This window comes from Molothrus aeneus, chromosome 1, assembly GCF_037042795.1.
Source record: "Molothrus aeneus isolate 106 chromosome 1, BPBGC_Maene_1.0, whole genome shotgun sequence".
Lineage (NCBI taxonomy): Eukaryota > Metazoa > Chordata > Aves > Passeriformes > Icteridae > Molothrus > Molothrus aeneus.
The window spans coordinates 9,455,461-9,476,592 of NC_089646.1; the positions used below are offsets into that span (position 1 = coordinate 9,455,461).

The 21,132-nt window shown below is 46.8% G+C and overlaps 1 protein-coding gene and 1 long non-coding RNA gene across 2 annotated transcripts in view; both read right to left on the reverse strand.

Annotated features, from left to right (window-relative positions):
- Positions 1 to 21,132, reverse strand: part of PTPRN2 (protein tyrosine phosphatase receptor type N2) — a 636,053-nt gene that overhangs the window by 93,393 nt on the left and 521,528 nt on the right. The window contains exon 13 of the mRNA XM_066551162.1: positions 12,529 to 12,741. Coding sequence (XP_066407259.1) covers positions 12,529 to 12,741 — 213 coding nt within the window. The remainder of the gene's footprint in view (positions 1 to 12,528; positions 12,742 to 21,132) is intronic.
- Positions 15,998 to 19,967, reverse strand: LOC136557396 (uncharacterized). The gene is made up of 2 exons (XR_010783767.1): positions 19,667 to 19,967; positions 15,998 to 19,131 (listed from the first exon to the last, which is right to left on the reverse strand). It is a non-coding gene; the product is annotated as an uncharacterized lncRNA (long non-coding RNA).

The window sequence follows — 21,132 nt, forward strand, 5'->3', positions numbered from 1 at the left end:
CTGTGTACCTGAAATCACCTGAGAGCTACTGGTATTAAAGCACCCAATTTTTTTTCCTCAGGCTGCCAGAGTTTTACTGGCCTTGCAGTTCAGACAACTGCAGTTCTCGAAGTGATGGTTTATCACATTGACCTACCTGCCACAAAAAAAATGGTTTCAACCAGTGCTGGTTTCTAAATTGCATTTCCCACATTTCAGCTGTGCCTGCATGTAATGTTTTACAAGTACATGAGTATATGGCAAGTATGAATCTGGAAGAGGAAAGATTTCTTAAAGGAGTAACCGGAGAGATAAAAAATAACACGCAAAACAAACTTCACCTTTGCCATGTTTTGTTCAACTTAACTAACTCTAATACATGCTCATGAGGGCACAGCTGCTCCTTAATATGAATTGGCACAGAAAATTCCCCACTAGCACAGTGAGAGCCACAGAGCACAGTATGGGTTACAAATAAACCATAGCAACAACTGAATTAACCTGAAAGGCCACGCAGAACCACGTGTAAATCCATCGTGTATTTTGCCTTTGTCCAACCCACCCAAAGCCTGACCAGCTTCCAGCAGATACCAGTGCTCTTAAAGATAACTGCCACAAATGTTTCCTTTTTCACTCCCAGCATTTATAGTTGCCTGGGGCCCAAAGCAGGCAAAAAATGCAGTCCCAAGACAGCTGTAGTTTCTCAGGAAAGTTATACATTAAGGCTGTGTAGTCCACTATTTTATTGCCCTGCAGGAGTGAAAATGGAAGATCATTTCTGCTAGAAATAAGAATTCCCAGCAGCCAGTAGGACTCAGAGAGCACTTCCAGCCTGGAGAGAAACAAAATAGCCACTAGTTTATGTCTAAAAATGTTATTCTACCCCACTGCAAAGACTAGTATTGCTTCTCCCTAAATCTGTGTAACTGCATTCATGGTAACAGAGTTTCTAAAAGCAGTCAGTGAAATGGGAAAAGAAATCCTAAAACTTCTAAAATCCCCAAATACTTTCTTATTTTTCTCCAAAGAAGGCGGACATACACCAGAGGTGATGCAAGGATAAAGGAAGTATTTACCAAAGATGGCCATCAGTGACAAACTTTTTCTTATAACATCATCTATCATGACAGTCAAAATTGCCAGTCATTACCCCCTCCTGATTTGAAAACTAAACTCACTGCTTTTCACCCTCTCTCCACTGAAAAAAAATTAAATCCCTCATCAGCTCTGCTGGGAAGACCAAATGCAAATTTAGTGCACAAGTGTTAAAAAAGAATCTATAAAGAACAAAGTTGCTACTAAGTCACAGTAGGTTATTAAGAGCCAAATCTTTGGTAATATAGAGAAACCCTATTAAGCTATGGGAACAAATAGTATGTATGAGTTTCCTCATGTCTCTGAATACATTTTTTCTATCACACATCACAAAAGTCTTCAAGGATTAAAAAATGGTCAATATTTCTACACTTTCACTGTACTGGTGTCACAGGAGATGCTGGACAAACTAACAGGGATTTAATACTTGATACTGATGGTCAGACATACAGAGACCTCACATTCTGGAGAGGACAGCAACAGGAGCAAAAATGTACAATTTTTCTTGGGCTCTCCTGTGTCTCCCTGCACAGCTGTGTACAGCTGGATCAGGGCCGTGCCCTGAGAGTGCTTGGCCAGCAGAGACCTGCAGCCCTTTCCACTGTCCCTGACCTGTCCCATGGCACCAGTTCCACTAAACACCCTGCAGCAGCAACAGCAAGGGGTTCATGTGTGTGTTCATTCAAATAAAAGGATTTCCCTGGCCATTACTGAGGTTCCTGCATTTTCTTTTTCCAACCCATACAAGCACAGGGGGTCACTACTCTCCCTTGGACCTCTCCACCAAGCACCAGTTTGTCTGCAAGATGCACCACAGGAACAGCACAGGAGGACAAGTTCTAAGTAAGCCCATTTCTTAAATGTTCACACTCATATTTGGATTATTTTAAAACCTGAGGCATGAAGATACAGGCATCTTCTAAAACATTATTAGCTCTTTTATCACAGAATTTTTTTTCTCATGTGGCTCCTTTCGTTTTTGAGATTCCTGCTAACAACTTGTGCATCAACAACATTCTGCAGAAAGTGTTGCTTGTTGCAGTTCTATTCTGCTGATAGCTTTTCTACTATTACTCTTTTATTTTACATACTTAATGTAACTGAAAATCTTTTTGTCCTGGTGGCCAAAGACAGAATAAAAGTTTCACGCTTTATTCAGTCTCTCATTTTATATATATATATATTTTTTTTTTCTTTTCTATGCTACTTCTTGTTACTGTTTTAGAAGAAATAATCTGTCTTTTCAATCTCTCTTCATATGAATTTTCCATGCCCTTAATCATTCTTGTCACCTTTTCCTTGCTCCCTCCATTTCTGCACTGTCCCTTTGGCAATGGAGTGACCAGCACTCACAGAAGCCTCGAGCATCGATTTATCCTTAATTAACTTCTAAAGCCCCCAAAGAAGCAAACAGAATTCTTAGTTAACAATGCCTGCAGAGCAATTGGGTTGACTCAGACCTCCAAAAAGAAGCTGAAATTTGGAAGAGCTTGCTAGGCAACCCTTATAAGGGTTGTTAAGTTATGTTTTAACTTCCCAACCAAGTGCTTTCCAGTGAGGTTAACTAGGAACTGCAGTTCTTTATTTTGTTCTAGGGGGTCACAATACACAGAATTTACATGCTCAAATTCTCATGTTGCTATACATACTGTTACCACACAGTACAGAGGGAGATGTATGAAATAATTTTCCTATAAAAGATAAATTTATATGTGTACATTGTTTTACTTCCAAAAATACATTCAGCTCCATCACATTTCTCCTTCTATTTGGTGTAAATAGCCAGCCACTAGCACCTTGTGCTGTGAGCCACTGCAGCAAAACCTCTTCCAGCAAATCACTCCATTTGAGGCATTTTTCTTTCCCAGAAAGTCAGAATGAACTCCACTTGAGAAGCTGAAAAAAGGTAAAACCAAGTTTCTTTTCCGCACACTGTCAGAAATGCACCAACATAGTGAATTTTACCTTTTCATCTTTCACTTGTTCTTTTCTTAGCAGTGAGGAAGATCAGTATGTCTCCAACATGGGAATATTCTCCCCAATACACTTCTGGAGACCAGAGTGGTGTAGAGAGCAGCAGTACCAGAAAATGGGGGGTGTTGGTCCTTAGGGCTGCCCACCTCAAACCAGGCACCTCTGCTGCTGTCAGTGGGACCAAGGACAAGCCTCCAACCAGCATGGAGGCTCCTTGGCTCCCCAAGCCAGGCAGCACTTGATGAGGGGAAAAAGAGTGATTATTGGCATGTGATCCTAATACTAAAAGTGAGTTTTATCAGGATAATGTTGAGCTGTTCTCACTTTGGAGAGCAGGATCAGCCCTTTCTGAGATCTCTTGAATGGCTGCCAGAACGTGGTTCTGCAAAACAACAGCCATCCTATATAAAAGGAAAATGCTGGAATCAAGAAGCCTGCAACTATGTCAGCTAGGCAGGAAAACAGAAAAATAAAAACTGCACTGAAATTCAACAGGGTTTTATCTGTATGAAAGATTAAAAATTTTTAAAAAAACTATTGCCCTGGTCAAAATCTGTGCTTGTTCAGAATGCAGTCATCCCAAACAACCATCAATAAAACATCACTCGTTTGTCTTTAGCAAGAAGTACAGAAACTGGTCAACAAAGCTAGAGAAAACCTCATGGATTTTCTCCTTTGGATAAGCCACTTACACTAAATTTGATTTTCTCCCATTCAAAAGCTATTGTCTCTCATCCTCCAAATTAATTTTGTTTCTTTGAGGGATTTAACTGTTAGGAACATCCTTTTACAGTCTCCCTGCTTCAGTCTCGGTTTGGTTGTTTGCTAAGAATACAAGTGATAAAAACTGAAAGCTGCAAACCTGAACTGGAAGGAGAAGAGCTGCAGGAATGCCCCAACTGAATTTAAGTACAGGAGCAACATTGACAGCTTAGAACACGTCACAGCAAAAAAACCACAGAACAAAGAAGTTAGGTGAGCTGTCTCAGTCCTTTATCATGCTTTGCTGGTGTACATTAAATCACTCAGATTGTTCTTTTCTAGTGGTTTAAAGAACTGTAAAAATTTAGATCTCTGTTGTGCATGAAATTACAAGAGAATGAAAATATCTTGCATAGAAGGCCCCCATCCCTGGAGCCAGAGCTTTTTCTCTGCTGAGAGAAATGAAACTGGGCCTCTTGTCCAGCCAATACAAATCACATCCTCAATGTCTGACTTGTTGTAGCTGAGCACACAGGCCTCCCACGGATCTCCTTGCCCTCACATGTCACACACACCCACGAGGCTGTTTGGGGTGACAACTCTCACTTGTGCCTTTAAGAAGGCTGGAGCAGCACAGCCCTAGGAGAGCTCCAGCCTGCTCAACCCAAACTTGTCTTATAGCTTATATCACAATAGAACAAGCAAAACTATCAGTCCACACTGAATATTCCACTTGGCAACATCCCTTCAAGAGTCCCTACAGGGCTACAGGCAGAGGAAAGAAGAGGATTTGAGACTTTTTGTCCATCTGTCCCAGAAAACAGCCAAGTCCGTATGGGCTTGCAAGGTGAAACCTCAGGTGGCTGCAGTCAGCCTCAAACCCTTTCCAATGGTGAAGTACAAACACACAGTGCAGGAGGGACAGAGATCTTGGAGGTAAGATGTTGGTGGTTTGGGCAGGACCCAGCCCTGCTCTGCCCACAGGGCCAAGCACAGCACAGCTTCCCTGCACACGTTGAGAAGGAGAAAGGAAGCGACACAGCATTCCTGTCCCTGTTCCCTTTGCCAGCCCACCCTGTGAGACTGGTGTGCAGGAGGAACACATGTACCAACAAGAAAGCAGGAGGAAGAATGCTTTTATATACCTTACAGACTCCAGAGAATAAACTGCAACCTGGTTCTGCTCTCAGGCAACATGGTCCTACAAGAACTGACAAACATCATCTACCACAGTTCCTTATTTACACAAAATTATTTCTATTCCCTTTCAGAGGCCCTGGTATAATATTTATCCTGCAAAAAGAAAACCCCAAAACTTTCCAGTTAAAAACTTTTAAAAATGTATTTTTTCCTTCTAGTGCAGCACTCTGGAGGAAAATGAAAGGATCAGCAAGCCAGATTGCAGTGTTAGCTGCTGAGCATTCAGAGAACACACAATAGAAGAATGTGTCAAATCTGAAACGTGCTAACAGAGATGCTGCAAAAGAAAAAGGAAAATCCTAAAACAGAAAAAAGGGTAGAAGTGTGTAGGAAAGACAGGGCTGATTATCCTCTACATTACATGGGAAAAAAAAAAAAAAAAAAAAGCCATTGAAGACAGTATAGTTATTCCAGAAAGAAATCGGGACACTTGAGATGATGTACGGCCTGGGACTGCAAATCAAATACTCTCCAGCCCATTAGGCAAGGCTGTGGTTATCTTTGGCTTCTTTATAACATACAGGCTCTAGGACATAATCAATTTACCAGGGGGAGACAATCCATTGTACTTATCCAGAACCAGCCCACGCTCAGCTGGCAAACAGCCTGTGGTACCACAGGGATGGGTGAAAGGAACTCAGAAGCAGGAGCAGAATGCTCAGGAGCTGGATCCTCGGGAGCAGGAGCCTGGACCTTGGTGGTCCAGGACAGGAAGTTAGGGCAGACAAAACAGAAGGAATTCTCACCATCTAAAACCAGCTGGCTACAGCCGAATTATTAATAAAACTGTCTAGTGAGTGAATTTTTCTTTGTTTGTGCTTACTTAGCTAAGAAACTGGGGAAGGTTGGGTGGCATGACCTGAAATGGTGCCAGGACCATTCAAAATATTTACTGGTTTAATTTACCAGACGAGATGCAGCCTGCAAGTCCAGAGCACCTCCAGCACATTTTCTAAGAAATGCCTGTTTGGGTAAGGACTCTGGATTTCCCAGTAATTAAAATGAGTCACTAGCTTAATTTTGCCTCCTACTATTTTTACTTAGCATTTTCTTACATCCTAGATACACAGAAATTGTCCTGCGGGATGCCTGGGGCACGTTTGTCCTTGTTTCACTAAACACCAAGCTCAAGCATCGTACTTTTGAAAAATAAACAAAGTTGGCTAAGAGGAGAGGGTAAGCATCACTTTCTCTCTGCCACTTTGGATGAGTCCTATGCAGAAGAATGGACAACTACTTGAAAAAGATAGTTTTTTAATGAAAATGTAGACCTGCATGGCACCATCTCATCCAAGCACTCCAGGATTTGCATATATGCTCATTTTCCTTCCACACCTGCCAAAAGCCCTTTCTCTCACCTGCTCGCTCTAATGTAAGGAGTATTTTACTCCGAGGTGTTTCTGCACTGCCACTGCTGCAGCTGGTCCACTTAAGGGCTAGTCCATTTGTCCAACACTGAGTAATTCACAGAAGTTATTCATGTAGACAGGAAAAGGTTGGAGGAGAGCCATCAGTGAAAGGGCCAGCAAGTCTCTTTCCTATGGCCTGCGTGGTTCCCCAGGGCTGCCCCTCGGCTGGGCTGGGTGTGCTGGAGCAGAGGGGCAGAGCAGGGACAGCAGGTGACAGGAGAGCCCTGCACACACACACACACACACACACACACACACACACACACACACACACACACACACAGAGCCTCAAAAAAAGACTTCCAGAAGTGCCCTCTGAAATCTCTGCCATCAAGCTCCAGCCCTTAAGATGGACATTTCTCACTAAGCAGTATTTTGAAGTTGATTTTAAATGCTGTGTTAGCATATATACCCCTATTTATTTGTATCCTGATTTATTGACCAAGCAAGTTTGATAAATTTCTGCTAATTATAAATTCATACAGTATTTTGGAATGCCATTTAGAGCACTGCTACCATTTAACTCAATTTTATGACTACCAAAGGAAGCAAGGTTAGGGAAAAGCAGAGTCTACTGCACCACAGGAATGGAGGATAGTTCTGAACACTAATCAGATAAAAAATTGACTAAAAGTTAAATCCAGATTTGTACACATCCTGTTTTGCTTCATTCTGCTTTGACTTGTCTGACTTCAAGGAAGTGTTTAAACATAAGGCAAACTCTTCTTCTAATCACCTTGAAACACTCCCCCCTTCTTCTCCTCTCCCAGAATCGCTGTGTGTGACTACTGTGAATTCTGTGTAGTCACACATATTTTGTACACTGTGAAACCTGTCTCACCTTAAAGTACAGTGGTTTATGCAACTACTGTACGTACAAAGTATCTGCAGGTGCCTGAGAATTTATTCTGAGACAAAATGCCAATCAAAGAGAGACAAAATTGTTCACATAATATACAATAAGCAGACTTATATGGAGAAGAACAACACTTCTAATTCACATATCATGCCATATATGCTTTATCACAAAAAATTCCAGCTTGTCCTGTAGCTTTACATAGTCATGAGATGATCTCTTTTTGCCTCTTTAAATAAGGACACAGGAAAAGAAAAGATTAAAAATGCATTATGCCCTTTGTTTTCCCAGTAGAGAACACAAGCAAGCCCTTCACAGCATTCTGCCTTAAGGCAAAATTTTCATCTATCCAAAATCCTTACAAAATGTATTCCTTCTGAAATGTTTACTAAATACTCATGTACTGAATAACCTCATCCTCAGTGATATCTTTTGTGCTTAAGTGTAGGAGGGTCCTTGAAAATTAGGTGATATAAAGGTAGAAGGTAATACTTTATGGTACAAATTATCCTCAGTTTACCAGCTTCCCTTGGTACTAAAGGTGATGTCAATTGGAGTGTTACTGAAAACATGATAAATAAGAACAGCAAAATATTCCTTTCCCCCTCCCCCCCCATTGCACTTAGTCCACAAATTTCCAGTTTCTAAGGAGCTGATATACAGTATTACTATAACATTAAGGTCTAATATTATAATAACAAGTTTGCTGTTGAAATTCACTCTAGAGTGTAAAATATTAAGCCATATTAGAGGTAATGAGTTATCTGTATTTAAACACACAAACCATGCATGATGGTTAAGTAGAGGGTTTGTTTCCAGCAGATTCTTTCAGCTGGAGCATTTAAAATATTTGCAGCAAAATATTTATTGTAATTGTTGCAAATAGTGTGTTCTTAACATCTCTAATAAAAAATACCAGCGGGATCAAATCGGTAAGAGCACGGAGAAGTTCCTAGGAGCTTTGAATCCAGCAGGATAATGTAATTAATAAGACTGTATTTGACAAAGGAATATATAATTTATACATAATGCAATACATGCAATAATGTAGAATTTAACATATAATTTACAATTATATGCCTGCCAAATCAAGTTAATTGGACAAGTTCTTAAAACAGCTGATGACGTAATCCATCTGCATGTAACCTTGAATACTTCAGGCAGTTTAAGAAAGAACTTCATTGTAAACTGTTTGGTCTTTTCCTCCTCACTTTTCCAAGGAAGTTCTTTTGAGATGAAGGAAAATTAAGAAGAATGTTATGGATATAAAATATTAAAAGGCAAGCTTGCCGAAGCCAGCTTCAGAGCATTTTAACTTTTGCCTTTTAATTCCATTATGGGCAAGGCTTTGCTGAGCATTATCAGTGATGCAGAAGACCATGCTCATAGGAAAGTTCTGCAGTGTAAAGTACAAAATATGTTGATGATTTAACATGCACACCTCCAGCGCTCCCCACACAGGGGTCAAAAGCCAGGGTTCAGCTGGACTCACAAATACATCACCCTGAATCAAACAGAGCATCCCTAAATCGTAGCAGTCACTACCACACACTCATTACATTAATAAATTGCTCACTAATGGGAGTGGTGACAAGTAAGATGTGCACTTAGTGGCCCTGTTTGCTGCCTGCTCCTGATGCCTGAATGCCCGTTTTTCTCTGGGTTAGGTTCTAAAGTCTTCGAAGTGCATGAAGAAAATCTGCTCAGTGTTGTGAAATAAATCAAAGAGCGTCTGCTGAAAATTCCTAAAACGCTTCTGCCCTAATCTCCTGGACCAGAGAGTGGGCTTGCAGAATGCTAAACTTGCTTTTCAAAGAAGATCAAAGCAATGCCAGCAACAATTAAAAGCAGGGGTGCAGGTGCGCGCATGCGCGGGGGCTCCGCGGAGGAACCAAGAGCCTCTTTTTAGCCATCCCTGAATGCTAACGCTGACTTATCTAATCATTCCACGTGTGCTTTGAAAGGACAGGAGATGTGCTTGTGAGAGACACAAAAACTGCCCGCCTTTAGGGATAAAACGTAACATTTTACAAGACACACTATTTCCATTAATTTTCAAAAGCTCCTCAGCTACTGTCTAATTAAACCAGCCTGTAATTTTGTTGTTCAGTGATTCAAAGATAAATGAAGTTTCAATTGTGTATCTATCCTTCCTCCTGTTACTAAGTCTTTCAATAGGGTTTCCCTACCTCAACACTTTGAGGGCCAGCTGCTTGCCTTACCCCAACACCTGAAAAACCAGGTTTGGCAGCTTATCAGGAGCACTGCAGCAATTTAATTTGCCTGCTTCAACTTTTATCCAGTACTGGTTGTCCTGCCCTCCTCACACAGTTACACAAGAAATAGTTGTGTTAGTAGCTAAGTGTAAGGAGTGCTCGTGCCTGAGGGAGGGTGATGTTACATGACAAGTGCTACGCCTCCAGAATGGGGGGAGACTTAGCAGCCAACCTGCTGTTTCCCTGATAATATGGTTTGTCTGTTTTCCCCTTCTCAAGATGGCATTTCACTGCACAAACCAGAAAGGGAACGAAAAACCCCCAAGCGTCGCCAATAAACAGCCATGGGAAAAAACTCTTCCAAGTTCATAGGATAAGTAAGGAAGGAGTAAAACCCTGAATGAAGTCCCCTGGCTAAACTGGGTTAGGATGAAAAATGCTTCTACTAAATGCTGAAAATTTAGGTCAGTCTTGTTTATGTGAAGATATAAACAACTGACATTTTGAGAAGCATGTGAATTGAAGTGATATTTCTGTGTTCTCTCTGAATCACATTGGGCCACCAGGCCCTTTTATACCAACCAATTTCTCCCCCTTCAAATAAAAAAAATGAATCTGAATTGTCATGTCAGCTGAAAGCAGCAACACATTGGAGTACCGTGCTTCAAAGCCTAGTGGCAGCAGCCCTGATATATTTCATATTTTTAAAAAACACCGAGCTAACTGAGTGGCTACTTGGGAAACATATAACAGAGGAGAACCAAGTAGGTACAGTTTTGAAAGCTGCCTGCCTCTTTCCTACCCCCATATTACACAGGTTACATTATTCCCCTACAAGTATCAAGAGAAGATGAGGAAAAAGATAGCAGGTGCTCTTCTGAGACCTAATTGATGTTATCCAAAACATGCATCACAGCAGATATCCATCACACTTAACACAGCTCAACGTAAGGTGATTCTGACAATGTGAATAGGGCTCAATCCTTCAAATCCACGTGAATAGTTTATTATATACAGACCCAGGCACAGTGATTCATTTTGATCAAATGCTACCTAGCAGCATCAAAACTGCCTGAGCAGTTTGCCTGCCTATACTAGGACTTTCTACTGCTGCCATTGAAACAAATGGCAGAATTCCCATTTACTTCCATGGATGGAGAGCCAAGCTCTTAGAAACCTTTGTTTTTAAGGAAAAACATTTTTCCTCCCACTCATGAGTACAGTTCTCCTGAAAACCCAATGGAACTGTTTAAGAAGTCAGGTGGTTAGGACCAGGCCCAGAGGTCAGGAACAAAGAATATTAATACAGTCTTGCTATTGAAAAACTGAGCAGCAACCTCAAAGCATTGTTGTTGTTTTCAAAACAGAAAATGTCACTCTTAGATTTAAACATGAAGATTTTAAAATATATATAAATTTGTGAAGAAAAAAGGAAGCACATATTTCATTTAATGTCTGGATTACAGATTCTTATTAAACAAACCGAGCTCATTATAAAATCAATATCAACCACTACACTCCCAGGAGAAATGGCAAAAAAGGTCACTCCAAGAAATTCAAACAATTTTCCTGCTGGAAGGGCACGATTTTAATTACAGATACTATTAATTAGAGCTGTCAGTAGGAAGATTGTCCTGTTAATTATCAGAAATTCAGTTTCAAGAGTGATTTTGGAACCTGGAGGGCTTTTCAAAAAAATTAAGAATTCCTGTATTCACAATTAACGGAAGAAAAAGCCTACCTATTGCTTCTGTGCTTTAAATAAGCCAACAGCAAGTCACCTATCAAAATCAAACAAAAATATTTATGGGCACAGTCTCACTGGCCAACAAAACTCCAGAGAACACTCCTTTTTTTTGTCTACAGGAAATGCTCTGGCTCTCACTCTGTCTTGCTTTGGAAGTCATTAAATGCAGAGATGTGACCCAATGATTTTTTTTTTAAAGTAAACATTTCTTTAAAAGTGAAAACCAAAACCATTCCTGAAGATACTAACTGTTACAGAAACATTCATATTTATTATTCTGTACTTAATTCTCTCTAGACCCAGTCTGTGGAAATATACTTAATGCATTACATCTTTAATATCTAAGAGGTACAGATAGACCCAAACTTTGTGAGGAAATATGAGTTTATCCCCATAATACTCTCAGCTGCCAATTTAAATCTATCTCAGCTCCAGGATACAGAAAGGCCAGAATGTCTGATCCTAAGCAGAACAAGAAAGTAAAATAAAACTTGACAAAAAAGTGCTGTTAGCGAGGCCGTATGGGTGCACAATAGACAGAGATACTACAGAGACAATGTTTACACATTCTCAGATTCTTTTTCTTGGTCACACTCCAAATATTTTGGGTAGCAGACCAGGGCTGTCTGGTATATGACCATAACACATGCACTACCACACCAATAACACACCAAGAAATAAGTGCCATTTGATCTAAAACAAACTTCAGGAAGATGCAGTGTCTCTCCACCCAATACTTTTGAAACTGAAAGAGAAAGCTGGAGGTTTCTGATTTATTTCCGAGAAGCTGAGTACAGTCCTCCAGCATTACTGGGTATACATCTGCTATCATTGTTCTCCTAGAACCAGTCCTGGTTTACCTCCCATCTATCAGCATTAGATTTCATTTTATCTGAATAATGGCAGAAGGTGGCAACAGATCGGGTCAAAGGCTCTTTTCATATCAGACCCTGAAGAAGTCGATTACTCAAAAAGAGAGACATCTTCAGATAACCGTGCAATCCATTCCTCATAAATGTTAAAGATTTTTCGTTATTAATAGTGGCAGGGGTGACAGATTATGGATATTAATGTTATTTTTCTGAGAATTTCAATGGCAAGGGCTGGGATTTTTTTTTTTTTAACGCTTCTAATTAGGCACGAATTTACAGCAGCTACCAGAATAGCCAAGATTAATACCCAGTAGTAAAAAGCTGCTACACCGAATCCGCGGGACTATGAATGGAACGGGGGCGGGGGGGGGAAGCGTCGGAAACAAACCCACCCCCGCGACTCCCAAGGCGAGAAGGGCCCCCCCGGGGGTCTGCCGGGCAGCGGGGCAGGGCCGGGGGAGGAGAGCTCGGTCCTTACCTGGTAAGCAGCGGGCGCATCGGAGCCGGCGTCAGCCCCCAGGGCCGAGAGCTTCTCCTTCAGGCGGTGGTGGGCGCGGTGGCGGAGGCAGTAGGCGACCCCCGACGCCGCCAGGACCCCGGCGATGCAGGCGAGGGAGAGGAGGGTGAGGAGGAGGAATTTCGCGGACTGTGCCTCTTCCCCGCGCTGCGCGAGCGGCGGGACGTTGCTTTTCTGCAGGGAAGGAGAGAGAGGCAGCGCCTGAGTTGCGCGGTCGCGGAGCAGCGCGGAGGGGGGATCCCGTCGGGGGGAACACCCGGCAGCCCTAACTTTCGGCCGGGGAGGGAGGCAAACGGAGGGACAGGGACAGGACCGCTGCCGTGCCCCGCTCCGTGCCCTCCCCTCCGGCAGCTCGCACTTAACGACCGAGAGGCGGAGGCGGACCCGCGGGATGCGCGCAAGCACCGCGGAGCGCCCGCGGCTCCGCGCCCCGCTCGCACCGCACCGAGGGCCAGCGGCTGCGAGGGGCGCAGCAAGGGAAAATCCGGTATTGTTTTTTTTTTTTTTTTTTCTTAGTGAAAAATAAAACACAGGAAAAAAAAAAAAGTAGGTGGTGATCCTTCCTTTTGTCTGTTGTAGAGGGAAGCGGCTTAAAAAAACCCCGATAGTTCCAAACTCCTCCAGATTACTATTATTTTTGCAGCAATAGGAGAGAATCCTTCTAGTGCATTTCACTTGTCTCCATGTGCTAAAAAGTTGTACAATAATTTCCCCTCATTAGCTTCATTATAACCTATATTAGCAACAATTAAAAACGCAACATGAAAATGAAAAGACCAGGCGCGCAAATTGCAGCAAGACTCATTTGGCCTGCATTCCCCCTTTCACAATTACCAGGGAAATGAATTGAAAAGCACGCCCCTGCCTCAGTCCTGGTTGCTACAAGACGAGAACAATTAGCAAACTCCTTTCCACCACCTAATTTCGCGTGGTAACAAAATGGATTTTTCCCCATGAATGCCTAGCCGGCCTATTCATTATCTCTCCTCTATTAGTAATTTTCTGCTCCGTATTCAGCTAGCCAGCTCTTAATTTCCTCCTGTCTTGCAGTGTACACAGTGGCTCTTATGTCAGGCCCGGTCCATTTTTATCTTGTAATCATAAAGGCCACCAAAGCAATTATCGCTGGTCTTGACTGTAAAAGCTTGTCATTAATTAGCCTCCTTGCCTTCAGTGCTGCGGATTAGCCGGGGCTGAGGCTGAGTTAATGGAAATGCAGGTTCAGTCAGACTCCCGGATTTTCCTGCCTGGATGCGCCGCGCGGAGGAGGATCGCGGGTCCGTGCGCCCCGGCGGGGGGCGGGCACAGGGCTCGCCGCGGCCACCGGCCATGTGCCGTCCGTCCGTCCGTCCGTCCGTCCGTCCGCGCAGCCACCGCCGCGCCCGCCGCCTCCCCTCCCCTGCACGGCCCCTCCTCCAAATCCCAACAGCCACCAGGAGGAGGGGGCTGCACCCCCACCCCACCCCGCCCCGGCCGCGGGGGGATCCGGGGCCGCCTCCTCGCCACCGCCCCCGCGGCCCCAGCCGGGCACCTGCCCCGGCTGCCCCGGGGGAGCGCGCCCTCGGCCCGCAGCGGGCGGGGGGCAGCGGGAGGGGAAGCACCGACGGCAGCCGCCTCGGCCCCGGGGGCGGGAAAGGGCTGCTGCGCTCTGCCGTTAGCATCTCCCTGAAAGGCCCCGTCCCCCCGGGGCCAAGGGTCGCAATCTGCATCTCAATAGGCGGCTCCCGCCGAAGTGCCGGCGCCCCCTCGCCGAGCGCTGCGCCCCGGGACGTTAATCCTTGTCGCCGCGGTGTTTGCCCCCCATCAGACGGGCAGGGACAAGCCCCGCACCCCCGGAGTCCCCCGCGGGCCGGCCCCGCTCATCGGGCGGCCCCCGGCTGGGCTCCGGGGCACCGACGGGAGGAAAGAGGCTCGGGGGCAGCTTCGGGCACTGCTCCTGAGCCTTACTTCTCTGCTATCTCTACCACGGTTTTAAACGATTTCTTTTCTCCGGGTGCCGTGTGACAGAACCGCATCAAGCACACGGGGAAAGGGCTATGCGAGAGAAACGATGACAATGATGCTGACAGAGTGCTGTCAAAAGCTCCGAGTAAACATGCAGAAGAGAAAGGGCGGCAGGCTCTTTCTCCCGCTGGAGTTAGAGCTATTTTAGATGTTGCTTCCAACTTCGCCAGGCAGTTTTCCCCGCTGCCCTCCCGGAGCTAGCTGCCCTTGACAAAAGAATTGCTCGAAGAGTCCCCCCCCCTACATATTCTCAGCGTACAGCTGTACTCGGGAGCCTGAAGCACGGGGAAGAGTTAGAAACCTTCCGTGGGGCGTTCGGCAGGCGTCTGCCCTGGGGAATCTGTGTAGCCCTGTCCCTTGTGACAGGCTTCCAGCAAGCGAGGGCTTGCAAAGCCCCCGCACGTCCAGGGGGAGCGGCGCCCACGCCTGCCCCGACCCCCGTGCCCCGGGAGGAGCTGGAGGCCCCGCGGCCGGAGGGCAGGGCCAAGGGCAAGGGGCACGGCCGCTCCCCGCTGCCCGGCGGCGCCCGCCACGTCGGATCCGCCGAAGGGGAAGGGAGAGAGGCTCTGCCGCGGGGCCGCCGGCCCTTCTCCCATCCCTTTCCTCCCTCCCGCCTCACGGGGAGCAGCTCCAGAGCCGCTGCCGTCGGGGCCCGGAAGACTGCGCTCTCCCCTCCCTGCCTGCGGGGGGCTGGTGCTCCGGGCCACCTCGGCCAGCCCCCACGCCGCCCCGGGGGGGACCAGCGGCTGATGCCCCCACGCCGTCCCGCAGGAAGCGCCGGGTGCGGCCGACGGCAAAGCCCCATCGCCCGGCTCCCGCTCCAACTCCGGGCCGCGCATCGGCGGCGTCCCTGGACTCCGGGCTGGGGACACCCGGAACCGCAGAGGGTAGCCCGGTCCCCCAAGTACGTCCCATCAGGACACAGCCCCCACTGTCCCCAAGGCAGCTGGAGGAACCCTCTGCCCTTTCATCCTGCTCGATGACCAAACATCACATTATGAAACGGGTAAAAATTAATCCGACGTGTTAGTTACCAGCTCCTTCCCTCCTCCCACCTCTCCCCCCAGCCGCCCCCGCTGCCTCTAACCAAGAGCACAGATTTCCCCACCTCGCCTAACCCCCTGATTCTTCCCTGCAATAAGGCCCCAGCCTGAAACGGAGCCCAGGGTTAATTAGAGGCGTCCTGTCAGCCTTGACTTGAAATTGAAAGAAAAGTGTTTAAATATTTATGAATTTGACATTTACAGTCGGATGTCTTTTAAAGCAGAACACCTCTCCCTGTGCTGGTTGGGGCTGCCGTGGTGCGTGTGCCATGGTGCGTGTGCCTGGGGTGGAAGGGGAACAATAGCTATTGCATAACAAGAAAAACAAATTACCTCCCCACCCAAGGCTTAACAAATAAATAGACCACATAAATTACACGCAATTAAATATTAAACTCAGCTACATGTAAGTATGCATTTTTTAAACTGCACATAACAGAATATATTGACATTCCTCTGAATGATTTTCTCCTTCGAAAAGTGTGGAGTATCAATGAAGTCCCAATGAAGGAAAAACAACTAATTCCTAAATGAATGGCTTAGAAAGTGAATCTGAATGAAGAGGCTTTGGAGGTGTTCATCCAGCCTTGCTTTGAAACAGCCCGACTTGCTTAAATGCTAAAAAGCAAAGAACAACAGCACACCTAACACACACAGTGTTTACTTGAAGTACACTGTTTCTGTGAGGGTCTGTGGGTTTTTTTAAGAGGAAATAAAATTCTTAGCGTCTGATCTCATGTAAGCTTTCCCCGTCCCTCGACAGAACACATTTTATATACACCCAAAAGTGAGTCATTAACTAGAGCAGCCATAACACTGGAGTCACAAATCACTGTTCTAATCAAAGAGCAGCGTCCCGTTCCGCGGTGTCATCCCATGATGCAGCAGAACAGTCGACATTTCAAACGAATTCCAGGCAAATGTCAGTAAATATTTAATGTACGCTTTCATGTAAATAAGTTCTCACACCTATGCTGGAAGTGTTGGAGAAAGTCTTTGTAAGAGCAGAGAGGAGCTCCCCATGCAGTGATGTGGAAGCTCACCATCCAGATGCCTCAGCAGAATTACACTTCATTATTTATTTTAGGACATAGGGCATGATTCTGGTCCTTGCAAAATTCTAACTGAAGTTGAGGTTTTGTTTTGCTTCATAAATTTAAAAAGATTTCAAACCCAATTTGCCAGTTACTGCACCTGGCCACTCTTCCAGTTAGCAATGGAAAAAATCACTACAATTAATTTTTAAACAACTCAACATTATCATTTTTTCACAGTTTTTGCATGCTTCGATTTTTACATTTATATTACACAGCTTTGTTTCTGAACAATAATAAAAAATTGAAGATTTCTTAGTAAATATGGGCAAAAATAGGAACTTTAGAATATGATTTGTTTCAAAATATTAGAACGTTAAGAAACTCAAGAGGTGCTATTTTTAATTTGGAATTCACTATAGAATCTAATAAATGAGAGAAGTGAGGCGGAAATAATCATGTATTAATTCTGTGCATTACAAAATCTTTTCAGAAGCTATTATCAGAGCTAGAGGCATTGTGGTTTGGATTCAGGGTGGGAGAAATCCTTTGTGCAACTGAAAGCTATTGTTCCTCTGTGCAGATGAAATTGTACTTGCAAATATGCCATTCAAGGAGGGAAAAAAGTACCTAGGCAAAAAAAAAGAATTCTACAAGAAAATCATTAGTCTTAAAAATAAACTTCTCTAAAATAAGTTTTGGTTCATTGTTTGTTTGTTTTCTAAGGAATATCCTGGGCTAACAGTTGCAGCCACTGACATTACACGAAAGTATAAAGGATATGCATATTATTTCCTTATATAGAAAGCATGAAGAAAGGGATGGATGTGTGTGGGTGTGTATATATATAATGTGTCTGTGTGTGTCTTCATATGTATGTATACACACATCCCTGTATGTCTGCTCATTTAGATAAATCTAAACTTAAATTCACTTCTAGTAATTTCCCTCTCCCAGAGGTTATCTGAGATACAGGTTGATACACTCTGCTGGTTAAGTTTTGATAGGTTACTAGAAAACCAGAGAAACACTTTACGTCAGGAGGAGGCTGGCTACCATAATCTGTCCCCAGAAAAGCTACAGAGAAGATTTTTTTACCTTTCATAAAGTAAGAAAACAAAACAGAAGGGACAGCAGCATCTCCCCCAGCTTTGGTAGCTGTGCCTCCTCCCCTTCTGTGCTCCCAGTCAGGTTAGGCTGGGGCAGCAGGGCTTGGGGATGTTCACCTTTTGTGCATGTAACACCCCTTGTGTTCAGCACGGCACTCCCAAGCTGTTTGGTCCAGGCTACTTGTTGGTGTTTTAAATACTATCTTTGGAGTTACTGAGAGATTTCTAGGGCCGCTACCTTCTGACTCCCTGCTCACTACCCCTCCTTCTCTCCCCAGAAAGCTCACCTGATGCCAGGATCACTTTCAGCAAATGTCAGTTCATCACCTGAAACGAGGTCAATTTAATGCTTTTACTCGGGAGGATGAAATCGGATGGGAAGGTACTTTTTGCTTCTTTTAGGGGTTGGAAAGATTAGACAAATCGACAAACACAAAAGGCAGATGGATTTCTGGGAACTGCAGCTTATTCAAATCACTGAGAAAGGTCACTGCAAAAGCCACAGATCTATTCATCTGTAGGGGTACAATGATCTTTCCACAACCTTCAACACCACAAAGCACTCTGGAGCGTCTCTATACCTTTTAGTAGGATTAATACCATGAACAATGACTGAATACAATCAAGAATTCACTGAGTTCAAAGATCCCTTGATCAATGGTAGATATTTTCTTCTGGCTTCCTAAAGGCAAACAGAAGTGAAGTTTCTGGTTAGAGTTACAAGAAATAAGAGGTATTATTCTGAATCCCACTACAAGGTGGTATTGAAATGCCAGAATGTCCAAGCACCCTGAAGAAGTTTGTGGCATGGAAGGAGTAAGGTTGTGAAAGAGGAAATTCAATGAGCTTCAAGATGTTCATGAGCATCTGGGTATTTTTTAAAGTCAGCAGTTAGGTATAGAGTAAAGCACAAAAGCCTACAGCATCACTGAGACAGTGCAGGGATAAGACACAACTCAGGAAACCGGACAGCCACATCCATGCCTGTGGAAGAGGTAGGTGAGTCGGAGACGGAGGAGCACGGCCCATCCTGTCCGAAGCCGCACAGTGCACCTCTGAGGTGGCAGCAAGAAGAGGAGGGCGCGGAGACGGCGAAGAAACGACGGTGAAGAAACTTCGATCCCCGTCTCTAAGGACTCGGGGGCAGTTAGGGCAAAGCAGCAGAGTGGGTGCACCAGGAAGCAGGTTTTCCTCCGCAGCCCAGGCTTTGTTAGCCGGAGTAAAACCGCGAAAGAGAGGGACTCGGCAGGTCTAAGTCACAGAGTGTCAGAGCCCGAGCCAAGAGGTCGGTCAGCGATAGCCGAGTTTAATCAAATATCTTCAGCTAGCAAGGGAAACACGAGCCGCAGCGCCAGCGCTGATCTAATGCTGATGCTGAAGGCACATAATTCAGGGATTAGATAAGGCGCCCTTACAGCCGAGTGCCAGCAAACGAGCCAGCTCTCGGTTATGCTGGCAAGCGCCGGCGGGTCCGTCGGCGGAGCAGCCGCCCCGTCTCGCAGGGAGCCGGGCCGGGTTCCTCGGCCGTCCCCACCCGGGGGACGGGGTTCCGCGGCCGCACGCCCGCAGCCCCCGCGGGGTCCCGTCCTCGGGCCCCGAGCCGGGAACACTCTCATCCTCGCCCCGCCGGGCCCGCTGCCCGCTCCGCCCGCGCCTGTTCGACGGCCCCGCGCCGGGGGCATCCCCGGGGCTGCGCTGGGCCGGGGGCACGCAGGGAGGCAAAGAGAGCCCTCCGTCCGCCCGCGCTGCTCCGCGGACACCCGGCCCGGCCCCGACCGGCGGCAGCGGCTGCCCCATCCATCCCGGCCGCCCCCGCTGCCCACGCCGCGCACAAGGCTCTCCCGAGTCCCCGCCGGGCCGCCTCGAGAGCCGCGGGCGCTCCCCCCAGCCCGTCCCCCGCCGCATGTACCTGCTGCCGGCGTGCCGGGACGGGCCCCTCTCTGCGAGGGGTCGGCGCACCTCGGCGGGCTCTAGCAATCCTCCTCCGGTGCCAAAACTTCCCCCTCTCCCCCCCCGCCCCTCCTCAGCGCAGACAAAGGCGGCGGCCAGCACAATCGCCCCTCGCAGCCCGCAGCCGCCTCCCGGCGCGGTGCGGCGGGGGCAGGCGGCGGCCCCGGGCGGCCCGGTGGTCCCCGCGGGGCGCGGGCGGAGGATGCCGGCGCGCCCCGGAGCTGCCCTCCTTATATCGGGCTGCTCGCAGCCCCTGCCGGCTGCCGCACATGGCCCATCCACCGGTTGCTATAGCGATGCCTCCCCTCCACATGTTGCTGGCAGCAATTGGCTAAGGAGGTCTGGGCTGTGCAGAAACCCTTCGCCGGAGTGCGGCGATGAATGGACACGGGCTGTGTCACTCATTTGGAAAAGCTGTTTGGGGTTTCTGTTGTGGATGTGCGGTTTTTTGTTTTTTTTTCCTTTGGTTGATTTTTTTACGCGTACCCTCCCCCATCTTTTTCTTTTTATTTTCCTTTTTTTTTTTTTTTCTTGGTGTCTCTCTTGCAAGATGGAAGTGGAGGGTAGAACAATGACAGAAAGCCAAAAATAAAATCAAACAAGGACAGCAAGGAAAAGCTACAAATCATTTGCATCACAATACGGCAAAGGAGCCCATAACGCTTCTTCCTGAAAAGACTTTCCTCAAAAAAAAAAATCTACACATTGCCAAGCAAAGAAGATCCAAACTTTCTCCCCTCTCGTCCTCGTTCTCCAAATGACACAAGAAATTAGGAGGGAGGAGTGTGTTCCGACCAGCCCCGGGACAGTAACGAAGTCCGTTCAGCTCGATAAACAGCGACAGGCACTGCTCGGGCGAGCGGGGCCGTGCCGTGCCCGGCGCTGCGCACCCCTAACTCCCAGGCAGAGCCACGCTCCCGGGGCAGCACCGACCCTTGTAACGAAAGGGACCCTGCAGTCTTCCCCAACTCCTCAAATTCCCGCATGCCGCCGGCAAACACGCTGCTGCCCCCCCTCACCAGCATCTGCCCACGAAGTGCCCCGGCTGCGGGAGCGGGACAGGAGCGGGCGGGGAGCGGCAGGGGGGCTGCCGGGCGGGGGTGGCAGGTCCCTTCCATCTCCCTTCCCCCGCCGCTGGACAGCCCTCCCGCTTCCCTGTCCCCATTGTTTCCCGCTGTCACTGCGGCTGGGGATGGCAGCCAGGGCAGAGCCGGCTCTCCTCTGTCCGTGGAGGAGGCAGTCCTTTCCCTTTCCCCTTCCTCTTCCCTTTCCCCTTTCCCTTCCCCTTCTCCTCCCCAGCCGTCCCGCCCCCACGCCACCGCGGCCGCTGTGCCCCGGCCTGCCCCGGCCCGAGCGGCGGCGGCTGCTCCCGGGCAGAACCGTCCCGAGCCGGGCACTGCGCACCCCTCCCGTCGGCAGGGACCC